The sequence below is a fragment of the Zea mays genome, chromosome 4, assembly GCF_902167145.1.
Source record: "Zea mays cultivar B73 chromosome 4, Zm-B73-REFERENCE-NAM-5.0, whole genome shotgun sequence".
NCBI lineage: Eukaryota > Viridiplantae > Streptophyta > Magnoliopsida > Poales > Poaceae > Zea > Zea mays.
This window is the reverse complement of record NC_050099.1, coordinates 19,524,309-19,536,755: the sequence shown is the minus strand read 5'-3', so window position 1 is coordinate 19,536,755 and position 12,447 is coordinate 19,524,309. Positions and strand designations below refer to the sequence as shown.

Genomic DNA, 12,447 nt, shown 5'->3' with positions numbered 1-12,447 from the left:
ACAGGGCATGTTTGGTTGAGATTTTTTTAAGAGCTTTTCTGACAGTATAGTTTGGTGATAATCGGCTGTACAGAAAATTTAAGTATCGTAAAAAAATTACATGCGAAAGAAATAAAAGAGTTTATAGGGTTTAGGATATAGAAAGTTACGGTTTAATACTATCGCAACGACTCGATCAATTTTATGTTTATATCTTGATTTTGGACGATTTTAACTAAAATAATTCTCATAGAAACAAGGTAAAAATCTAGACGTTTGCCGTAGCTCCTGGTGATAAAACTGAAACAAACAGTGCCACAATCTCACAGCACCGGGCCTCGGCCTTCCCCCAAAGACCGGGCCCGATCGGGCTCTAGACTCGTAGCCCCGCCTGCTTGTCTCCTTGATACCAGGCCGCAACTACAGCCACAAGCCCACAATCACGATTGCCCATTTGCCCTCCGGGCAGAAAAAAAAATGAAGCCCCGAAATCCCGAAAACACCCTCGCACGGGTCTCTCTCTCAGCGAAGAGCCAAAGACCGCGACTCATCCCACCCACGTGTCTTTCTCCGCCGCCGAACTCGAACGCGGCACGCCTCTTGCCTCACCACAGGCCAGACGAAGAAGCGGACCACACGCCACCAGCTCCACCTCCACGGAATCAGACGGTCTCCTCCTCCTTTTCTTTCTCCCGTGGACTGCAGCGCCGCCGGGTAGAGATCCCAAATCTGCGCCTCGACCAATTCCTCCTTCCTCCGGTAAGGCGGGCTCTATGGCCATGGATTTTTTAAGTCTAATTCTCTGTTACTGTACAGCCTTAGCGCGGTTGCTTGTCTACCACCTCCCTATGGCCCAACAAGCATATGGCATGGTATCTGGTATATATGATTTCGCTTTTTACCTTAGGAGGGCTATCCTAGTAGTGACAATCCTGTCCACGGCCACGCTGGTGTCGCAGTTCAGTTAAGTTATTATCTTTGATCTGTTCGTCACTCTTCAGGCATAATTCAGCCCATTCCCATCCCATTGTCCAATAATAGTGCACGGGTGGCCATTTGCTACCTTCGCATGTATGCTCAGCTCTGCCCCCGTTGCTCTCACGGTTTTGCTCTAGGTGGAACAAAAACAGATGAGACCTTTGATTTCTTTGTGGTGATTAGTTTGCTGCTTCAGCTGCCGTTGGTTCGGTCACGGATTATAGATCAGCTTTATATCCTGTATGCATTGATATTTGGGAAAATTCCTTGTATACCACAGCAATTTTGCCTGGTATCTTATTTGCCATCGTAAATGTTCTAAACCCTCCAAAAAAAAGTACATCACGAATGTAGCACTGCTAATAGGTCTGTTTTGCGATCGTTGCTACAGAGAATGGTGATCCTCTATCCAGGGTGTGTTGCTCCAACAGTTCACCGTGATTTTCTGCCCAGATGGGTGCTGCTGAACAACAGCTCGAGAATGTACTGCCATGTCTTTCCAGATAGAACGAAACCGAAAAGGCAATACAGGCATCAGTGGGTGCCTTGCTTCTCCAAGGGATCTTCGTTCCAAGGTACTCTACAGTAGGTCTGTCTGACCAGACTTTTGATATTGTCGCTCCAGCCTTATTTCTGTGCACTGGTAAACAATGAACGTATTCTATGTGATTGTTCTTTGCCAATATACCCATGAATATAGTATGCATTCATATTGGGTAGTAGTTTGCTTTCCTAAGGCATGTAATCCTCATGCAACTGTTTCTGCTTTCACGATGAATGGTACCGGCTACAACTGCAATGCAGTTGTAGTTTGTTTTTGCCAATTTACTTTATCATTTTAATTATCATTGACAACATGAAATCTCTGTTTCTTGTGTAAATTTACCATTCTATCCTCACCATCCAGTGACCATTGTTCCTCCAACTCTGCAGATCCACTGCCCTCTGTAAAGCCTTCACGCCTTCTTCCAGCAGAGGAACTAAAGACATATCCCAACACTGTTCCTGAGGAGATATTTAACACGATCATACTAGATGACTCCGATGCATTCTATGTGCTAGAACTGAGCACGAGTAGAGAATTTAGTTCCTCTTTGGATAAAAATTCTGCAATCTTAATCTGCCTATTTGATGTCGATGGTGACTCCCTATTACAAAGAGTACCGGCAATCTATTTGGGTCAACCTACACATGGATTTAAGACAGAGCAGCAGATACCCTTCCAAAGTGGTTCAGTTGATATCGTTACTTTCAAGGGGTCAAAACTGAAAACGATTAAAGAAGTCTGGATCGGTCTTGAATCAGGTACGTCTTCTCTGCAAATACAATGTAATGGTAGTAATATGTTCACTTGATGAGTGTCTTCTATCCTTTGTTTATTAATTTTACCCTTGAAGGTCAGGTTCATGGAGATTAGATGGTTTGAGCTTGAAAGTAATACATGGACCAGTTGGTCAGCCTAAAGAAATAAATGGAACTCCAGAACAGAAGTTCAGCGGTTTGCAGTACACTTTTGAGAACGTAAATGTGTTCCTTGGAGATGATGGAGCTTCAGTAGCTGAAGCAAGGCCGACGGCTATCACTGACCTCTCAGGAGTCGGCCTTTCTGATCTTCAACAAGGGATGTTATCCTCAAGAAGCAAAGCTTCAAGCATTCAGGAAGTAAGAGAGGATGGGTTGAGAGAGTACGCCGACCTTAAACAATCTCTGCTGCTCTATGACGCATCTATAGTGATAACCGGCTTCTCTACCTTCATCTTGGCTTCAAATGACAGCGCTGCCTATTCGTTCCTGATAGGTGGCATTGGAGGGTTCCTGTACCTGTTGCTGCTCCAAAGATCGGTTGATGGTTTGCCTGTGATCGGTTCACCTTCAGAAGCTGGCGGTGCACAGCCTTCGGTAAAAAGTTTCAGCGGTGTAAGGAGGCCATGGTTGATACTATCACTAGTACTGGTTGCAGGTGCAGTTGCACTGAAGTATGGTGCTGGAGGCGACAGCTTTGCGCTCACACCCACCGACCTCTTTGTTGGCACTGCAGGGTTCCTAGCAAACAAGGTTGCTGTTCTTCTTGCAGCGTTCATGCCTATGCTAAGTGACTCAAAGAGTGAAGATGGATCTGGTGACAGCAGTTAATTGGACTTCTTTAAAAATATGTTAGTAATAGTTTCCTATAGAAGATCTGTATTCAAGACTGGAACGGAATTAGCTGAAGTGCAAAGGACAAGTCCTAGTTTCTGAACTGGAAAAAAGAACCCTCTCATCTTGGTGACTGTGTCATCCTTGCAAGGGTTCAATTCACAGCAAGAGTTCAAGTGTTGTGGCAGTTTGAAGTCAGAAACTTAAGTTGTATTTTTCAGACATGCAGGACAGCTGTGTATCATTATATCAAGAAGAAGAAGAACAAAAGTCTAGGATACTTTGAAGCACCCTTAGAAAGGCATGACCAGTACAGCAGAAGAAAAACAGAGACACAAAAACTAAGGACATGGCCATAAACTACGGAGCGTTTTGGCTTTTGCCATACAGCACAACTTGATTTCATCTTAGAAACTTGAGTTGTAGTATAGTATACTCACCTATCGGACACTGAACTGTTAAGATGATATACCGACTACAGCTTTGTTGTATGTAAAAATATGACATTTGTGAGGTTAAATACACAGTAACTATCGAAACAAAATGCTTGGCGTTGCTCCAAATCACTATCATCTGAGTATTTTCTTGAACTGGAAGCTCTAGAGCGATTGTAGATTCACTCAACACAACATTAGCAGTATACGACTGTGAAAAGTTCCTGTCAAGTTCCGCTGGGCAGTAATTTTTTAAACTTATTATCTTATACAGATCTGAGATGAACACCATTTCCTAGGCAGAATTATCATTATATTCAATTGTAAGTATTTTACCACAGTCCATAGATCTAGTCACCGGCCACAGCATGGTACCTAGCCAGGTGGCCGCCGCCCCCACCTGGATGCCGCCGCATAAACCGGTGAATTCACTGACAAGAGTAGACACCCATTTTGCATCTGAAGCTTCTGCCTGTAGTCTGGCATTAGCAGCACATCATACATATATCACCAGCTTTCTCAAGTGCTGCCAGATGCTAGACATGGGCATTCCGACGACAGTGATGTTCCGAGTAGTCGTCATCGCCGTTTTCACCCTATCGACCGCTGCAGCCGCAGGCAATGCGACAGCGAGTCCGAGCTCCGTGACCAATTCAACGGCGAGCTCGACCAAGAACACCACGGCGCCACTGTTGCCGCCGTTTGGCACGAACCACGCGGTGGGCGACGGCGCGGGGTGGATCTTCGACTGGAAGGCGAACGCCTCGGCCGCCAACTACTCCGCCTGGGCTGCGAACCGCACTTTCTTCCTCGGCGACTACCTCAGTGAGTCCTCATCCTCGGCTTCCTCCCCTGCCCAAGTCCAAACTACTGTTTCTGTATGGAGCTCAATCGATCGACGCTGGTTACGTACTGACGTGTCTGACGTGTGTGGCTGGCGGCATGCTCCATCCATCGCAAAGGCTTCAGGACGGACACCAGCAACACGGTGGTGCACACGACCAACGCCACGGCGTACAGGTTCTGCAGCGCCGGCGTCGCGGCGAGAGGCGGCGGCGGCGGGTGGAAGCCGGAGGAGGCGTTCCTCGTCGTGATGCTCACGGCGGAGGGCACCAACTACTTCTTCTCCGACGCCTTGGACGGGGAACACTGCCGGAAGGGGATGCGGTTTCAGGTCGGCGTGGCACATGGCCGCGGTCTCCCGTCGGTGCCCCCGTCGTACTACGAGCCACTCTCCGGCGCGCCGGCGGGGACGCGAGCGCGACACGATGGAGCTGTGGCCGTGTGGGGCGTTGCGATGGTTGCAGCCTTTGCTGCACTTGCGTTTTCTTGATTTTTTTTTATTATTCATAACACAGGTTGTTGACAACCAAAAATGGCTAATAGTACGAGGAAGGCTTTTGCAGTGACGTTCCAGATAGCAAAACATGGACAAATACTACTAATATTTTGGAGCATCATGGTCAAAGTCGGAAGGAAAAAGATGAGAAACGACGGCGCCTTAGCAAGTCGGTAGCCCGGTATCCGGTTCTCTTCACCACGCTGCAGCCGTCCAAAGACCATCTCCAGCAACTTTCTCATTTTCATCCCATATTCAAACTTTAACTACGCCATAAGTAAACCGTCATAAGAGACCGACCCGTTATAAATAACCGGCTGCATTAACTACGTCTAGCATCGAGCCAAGGCGAAGTCACCGGTCCGCCTCCCACTCATGACTCGGAATGTGGCACACTCATATAGCTTACAAACCCCTCAGGCTACGACACATTTATGACTCGTGCGCCTCTATCCTGCGACACACTATTGACCTATCAGAACTAGATCCGAGTGCGTAGATTGATGGCAGGACATAATAAGACGAACCGCGCTAAGCCCCAGGCTATGAAGGTCACGGGTTGACACAACCCAAATGATAACGCTCGGGCCCCATACTTCCCACGCTGTCTGCCATAAAGAATACGATGCAACCAAGTGTTCCTGAGGTCCACGGGCTCGCGTGCCTTTACCCCAGATAAAACGTATGGTTTTACCATCACCCGGTGGCTCCTTCCTGAGGAACCCACCGCTGGCCGACCGCTTCCTCGGTCTATAAAAAGAATAGGTTGGCAGAACAAGGGACACATGCACGAGCAACAGACGGACCCCATACGTGAAGACGACGGAGCAATGAACAAGAGGAGGACACATCGACGAGGACTTAGAGGTCGAGCTCCGCCGCCAAGCCAAGACTTACATAAGAGTCCGCTATGTAACATTTATCTCCACTTCCACCATGACCTCTCCTCATTCTCTCGCCTGCTTGTAATCCCTATTACGAGCTTTAATCATCAATGGTGTCAGTAGCACAAGCCACCGATGACTTGATGTAGAGACTTTATGTCCGAATCAGTATAAATCTTTCACCCACTGCACACACCGTTTGAATCCCGGAACGCGCACAATAAATTTACTTGTCGGAGCGAGGTTCGAAACACCGATACATCTATAGGAACATATTATTTTATCTATAGCAACATATTAGGTGTAATCGTGCAACCAAGACACAAATAAAGAGGTGTTAGTAACTTTTTAAAAATATTCCTTTTCAATATCAACATATATTTTTGGTGATTTCATTAGGGACAAAGATCAATACAAGATGTACGAAGATAAATATAACAATTTGATGGGTGATCTCACTAGCGTGTCCATTGAGGAAAACATCATCCATCGCACCACTATTGATCAACTTTTAGAGAGTATTCGCAAAGATTTGGAGGAACGCTGTTATGTGGCGGCTGATCTAGCGGGATGCTCATTCAAGCCGCGATCAAGCACGGTGGCTGAACAATACAATCCCATCAACTTCCAAACCTATACTTTCGAGTCTCCCTACCACTTCTACATTCAAGGTAATGCCACATGTATGTGAATCGTTCACTACAATTACTTTAGATCAAATTTACAAAATATTGGAATAACAAGATGCAAAAGTGGTTAATTAGGTTTCTATTTTGTTTCATAATGCCAATCTTAAAGAACTGATTGATGTTAAAACGACCATGCCTAGTTGTCATATGCCAGCATCATCGACTCCTAAGATCATCGATTTTCTCTATTGAATGTCAATAAACTTCCCTAAAGACTAGTTTGGAAACACCACTCCCCCTATGGGATTAGAGGGATTGAGGCGGAAATTAGTTCATTTTTCTTCAAATCCCCTTCATTCCTGAAGAGAATTTAAGTTTCAAAACTAGGCCCTAAGGGTCAAGCATTCGTCGGTGGGTGTTATGGTACTAACGCTTTAGCTGTTAATGCTACATGCCTACATATATCACAACCATAACTAGTTTTCCTCAAACATGCAATGTGGAAGATTGAGTCAATGTTGACCTTAGTGAATTAGCATGTTTCTAGGGTCCTTTTAATTACTACTGTAGCATATGGGCTCGGTATATCATCTAAGGGCACTACTGAGCCAAATCTTGTTCCTCTTTATGTTTTTAACTGCAGTGGAATAGCCGGCAAGCCAAGTAAAACAGTAAAAGGTCGTTTCATGGAATCAACCAACATAATAGATCATCGGCTAGTTCAATTTTTTAAGTCGGAAATACCGAGCCTTCTCATCAAGATAGAATGAACTTGTTAGGAGTAAGAGATTCTCACTGAGTAGAAAGCCCCTATGTTAAGATATATAGTAAAATAAAATCTTGGTGTTGATATTAGTGGCAATTCAACGGTTTATCAAAAGCCCTATCCTTTTGTCTTGATTGGGCTCCATCTCCTAGTTTTTTATCACCTATTTTTGTTCAATTTAATGTGGTAGATAGGAGTACTAGGAGCATGCAAGTTAATACTTAGATCAATCGGCCGGGAAGCTAGTTTGGTTGATGCAGTTAGAAAATTAGGCAATTATAGTATTAATTTATTCCATAAGATTATTAGTATCAAATTTGTGATATTAAATATGCGCACATGTGATCTTAGGTAGCGAACATATATATGACACTAATCATCATGATCTTAATAGTTCAAAATAAAGGATTGTGTTGGACACTTGTTCTTGACCCTCGAAGGAAATAAAAAACATGGCAACACAAATAAATTAACCTTCTCTCCACCCTTTAATTAACTCTCCTTAAAGAGATTAATCAAAGGAAGAAGGATAAAGAGATAAGCAATAGGAGAAAAGATTAAAGTATGAAAGTGCAACAAATAACCCATTTCAAATACAATACTCTCCATCTTTCTATCATAAAGATTGATTACAATTATACCTTCGACTTTGCAAAGAACAATGCGAAGGTACGAAAACAATAAAGCTTTGTAGGTGGAGCAATTCAACTTTCCTCCATCCCAAAAGTTTGTTTATATGCATGACACTCTTCCTCCATTTATAGTAGCGATGTACAACTTTATAAAAATTACAATCGTGTCCTTCAATCCTATACATATAAACTAGAAAGTCGATTAAGAGCAGTATTGTCTTTTCCTTTATAGTCGTGCTGAGCAAGTCTTGAATACTTCATCATGTGTCCTTGTTGACTCTTTCATCATGTGTTCACGCTGTTGAACCAAAGCTTCTAGCTTTGTCTTTGCAGATGAGTTGGTTGAATGCCATCCCCAAATGAAGATGACCTTCGGCAATAAACCTATTATACCAGAAATAGATTTGGAAATGATTGACATAATGTTGTTTTGAGGACCTTCGGCTAAATAGGCCCCAACAATAGCCCCTCGTGGTATTAATTTGTTTTTCATAAAGAGCTCAGACCAAGGAATAAATGGAGGCCTCATGCCGAAGGTATGAAAACACCTTCCCTGAGCTCATTAGTGACAATGAATTTCTAAAAATACGTTTTCATAAGCGTTTGACACAGAGGGTCCACTTGCAGTGATTGGTTGCATATGAATCCTTGATTCCCCTTCTTTTTTGTATAAAAATAACTCGAGGCCGCGGCAGCCAGGCACAACATTCATTGCTTTTGCCATCATGCTTTTGTCATTTTCTCTATCGCCGAAGCGTTCCTTAGCTTATTTTATTTTCTCACAAAACTTCGTGTCATGCCACCTTCGTAGCCTCACGAATGGTGGAAGAGGGAAAATGTGACGAACTCATGCCTGTGGCGTATTATGATGCTATTGAAAAAGCTAGAGTTGAAAAAATTCCAGAAGACAATTTGGCTGAATTATCCGAAGAATCTGATGGTAGTGAAGAATTCGAGTTTGAAGAGGTTGATGGTGAAGACCGACCATCGAAACCAGGTCACGTATGCTTCACTAAATAGACCATGATGAGAGGGCACATTGAGGTTTTGAAGAATGCCAATTATATTAGTGAAACTTCCATTGTTAGGCTTGGTGGAGAAGATACTACCCCTCTGCCAGAGAAAAATGAGGTGGTAGTGTTCTGAAGCTTTTTGAATGCTAGAAATCAATTCCCACTCCACAAGATGGTTGTAGAAGCACTGAAGAAATTCGACATCTACCTTTATCAGTTGACCCCTAACGCCTTGGTAAGACTTGGGATCTTCATCTAGGTGGTGAGAAGCCAAGGTTTGGAGACAAACATAGAATGCTTCTACCATATCCACGAGCTCCATTATCAGACGAAGGCAACCATGAAGGAGCAACTGCACAACAACTTCGGTTGCCATAACTTACAATGCCTGAAAGAGGCCCACTATTTAGCACTAGCATACCAAAGCAAGTTGAGAAACACTTGGACGAAAGAATGGTTTTATGTGAAGAATGATTTAGAGAAGAGGGAAGATATCAAAAGTATTATTTAGAGGCCTGTGAAACCTATCTTCGACATAAAGAGGCCACTGTGCGTCATAAATGACAATGCTCAAGCTGCTCTGGTGGCCTCCAAAGCTGTGTGTAGATACATTGGTACAAGAGATCTTATCCAAGAGCACCTAGCCTCAACATCTAGCCACTTTGGGCCGAGTGGGAAATGCCAAAGCCAAAGGAAGGCGGCCCAACAAAGGGAAAGGTTCAGAAAGGGGGCCTCTTAAGGTTAAAATGTACTTACCAATTTAGAAAGTAGTTCAAAGAGTTAGATGATGATTGATTATATGGGATTGAAGCAAAGTGCAATGAAGTTCTAGGTAACTTCGTAAAGAAAGTAGTCGAAGTTCTACAACAGCCTTCGAGGCTTGAGGGAAAAGAAGGCTGAACCAGGTGTTCGAAGCTATAGGCTTCGTCTACCTCGACTACCCTTGTCTGGCGCAAGGCAGAGCCAAGACGAGAAAGGGCGCTTCAAAACTACCACCAGACGCCCCGAAGCAAAGGGTAAAAGTTACAACGAAGCATCACAAAGTAAACTTTGAAGGAGCGGCTGTTATTGAACCAAGGTTGCCTTTGAAGATTGCTTCTGTTGAAGAGGTTGTTGCCAAGATACCATTGACTAACGAACTAAAGGTCGGTTCCCCTAAGGAACATGGGTTTATTTTAAAATTAACTTATAAATGTTACTTTTATGATAGAGAATAGAGGAGAAATGAGGAAGACGTGGTCGAGCTACCCATCCGGGATGAAGTTCCTCTTGCTAGCTTGCAGCCCATGCCAAAACCCAAAAGGCTATTGAGTAAACACTGAGGAAAGGAAAAAGAATGGCCCTATCATTAAGGCTCTCTAAAGTGAAGCCTACACCGAGTTCTCTGAAGAAGGACATCACCATAGACGCTAAGGATGCACTAAATGTGGTCAATATTCCAAAAGAGAGTACTGCCCAGAAAAATCTGAGGGAAAAGAGGGCGAAAGGGCTAAAGAGCCCATTGTGAGAGAGAAATACATCTACAAAGAGGAGATACCCATGCCTGCTGAAGAGCAACCAACTGGGCCTCCTGAATATATTATCCGACATGCTGCTGGAAAAAGTTGATGACTGAGTAGATTGCCGAAGTTCAGGTCTATGTTGAAGGGCTGAGATATCTGTCAGGCTCAATTCTCTATGGTGCTAACTATGAAGATGATTATTTGTATTGCTATCCAGATAGTAGAGAAATTGATGTATGTCGCTTCATGATGGATAATATTGGTTATCCAAAGCTTGAGCATGGTTTATCTGCAATGCCAAAGAGGGACCTTGCAGTCTCCTTGGCTTACAATAGCTTGAAGGTATGAATTCTATTTTTTACTTCAGTTAAAAAGCATACACACCTAGATTATAAGAAAGTTTTTAGTTACTTTATTGTGCTACGCATGACCTTATATTAAGTAAAGCTTTGAAGGCATTGAAGGATGCCGAGAAGATCAACGCCCATGTGGTGATAAACAATTTGCGCTTCGAAGTTATCGACCTTCGGCACAAACTTGAAGAGAAGGGAATCATACTTAACACTTTGGCTGAAGATCTTATTGAAAATCGAACTTAATTTTGGAAGGCCAATGAGGAAAAAGATAGGAAAATCTCAAAACTAGAGGCCGAAAATCTTTCGAACTTTAAGCCTATTGAAGAACTTGAGGCCAAGCAGAAATAATGTTCTGAGGTGTATAAAACCAGAGTAACTAACCTCAAGGGAAAGCTTGAAGACATAAATGAAAATTTTGAATTATAGAAAGCAAAAAGGGAGATTGCCAACACCGAGAAAGTAGACTCCGAAAAATGTTGATGAGCTACAAAGCTCTAAAGAGGAATGCTTCTCCATCACCACCCAGTGCTGCAAAAAGCTAAAAGAGGCCTTCATCTCCATCGGATCCATCTCTAGTGAAAAAGACTATGTGGATGTGGACGCCATTAGGATGGTAAAATGGATTAACGGATGTCACTCCCGTTTTGAGTAGGCACATTGAATGCGAACCGTGTACGTTCCATGATCATAACTCAAGTACACAATGATTAAATAAATGATTCATCATATTGCAGAGTGCTCGAATAACATAATAACATAAAGAGTAGTTAAACATATTACAAATTGATGTCGAAGACATCCACATAGTCACAGACTTTACATAGATCAAAGTGCTTAAACGAAACATAGCTAATTAAAAAACCTTCCGCATGCAACTGATTGGGGGATAACGCTAATCTAGTTATCAAACTCATCGTAGTCTTGTGTAAGGAAAATGGACCCCGGGCCATTTGGCTAAATAAGTTTTGGTGTTTGATTATCAACATAACCTGTGGACTAATGAATTTGCTAGTGTTTGTGTTTGTAGTTCACATGATGCTAAAGTTACTTGGACCAAGATATTGAGGAAAGCAACACCTCAAAAGAAGACATTATGAAGATCAAGTGAAGTCCAAGAAACAAAGGAAGTGTTGCATGTGGATTGTCTGGTCTGGAGCACCGGACTATTCGGTGCACCACCGGACTGTCCGGTGCACCAGGGAACAGTAGCCCCAACGGCTAGTTCCAGGTGGCACTGTGGAGAGAAGATCATCGAACTGTCTGGCATGACATCCGGAGTGTCCAGTGTAAAAATCCTGCGCACCAACGGTCAGCTGCAGTGTCAGACCAACGGCTAGGCATGCCGGATAGTGAACAGTGCACTGCCTGGTGCACCACCGGACTATCCGGTGTGCCGCAGAGAGCCCAACTTTTCTCCAACGGCTAGTTTTGTGTTGGGGGCTATAAATACACCCCAACTGGCCATTCCAATGTGTGGGAGCCCAAGCAACATACCAAGTGAAAGGGAAATAGGCTTACACCTTTTCCTAAATGATTTTGGTGGTTGAATTTCGCAACACAAATAATTGGACTAACTAGTTTGGTCTAGATTATAAGTTTTACAGGTGCCAAAGGTTCAACATAAACCAATAAAAAGTCCAAGAAAGGGTTCAAATAAAAAGAGCAAAAGACAACCGAAAGGCAGCCCTGGTCTGGCGCACCGGACAGTGTCCGGTGCACCAGGGAGTTCAACTCCAAACTTGCCACCTTCGGGAATTCGGGGAGGCCGCTCCGCTATAATTCACCGGACTGTCCGGTGT

General features: G+C 43.7%; 2 protein-coding genes across 2 annotated transcripts; both read left to right on the top strand.

Annotated features, from left to right (window-relative positions):
• The first annotated feature begins 564 nt into the window (after positions 1–564).
• On the top strand, positions 565–3,633 carry LOC100384115 (Lipase/lipooxygenase PLAT/LH2 family protein). The gene is made up of 4 exons (NM_001176703.2): positions 565–738; positions 1,349–1,532; positions 1,891–2,262; positions 2,360–3,633. The coding sequence occupies exons 2-4, from the start codon at positions 1,352–1,354 to the stop codon at positions 3,088–3,090; spliced, it is 1,284 nt and encodes a 427-aa protein (NP_001170174.1). The 5' UTR covers positions 565–738; positions 1,349–1,351; the 3' UTR covers positions 3,091–3,633.
• A 424-nt stretch (positions 3,634–4,057) lies between these two features.
• LOC100286162 (plastocyanin-like domain containing protein) lies at positions 4,058–4,930 on the top strand. Its single transcript, NM_001159050.2, has 2 exons — positions 4,058–4,352; positions 4,490–4,930. Exons 1-2 carry the CDS (start codon positions 4,061–4,063, stop codon positions 4,858–4,860), a joined length of 663 nt encoding a protein of 220 aa, NP_001152522.2. The 5' UTR covers positions 4,058–4,060; the 3' UTR covers positions 4,861–4,930.
• The last annotated feature ends 7,517 nt before the right edge of the window (positions 4,931–12,447 follow it).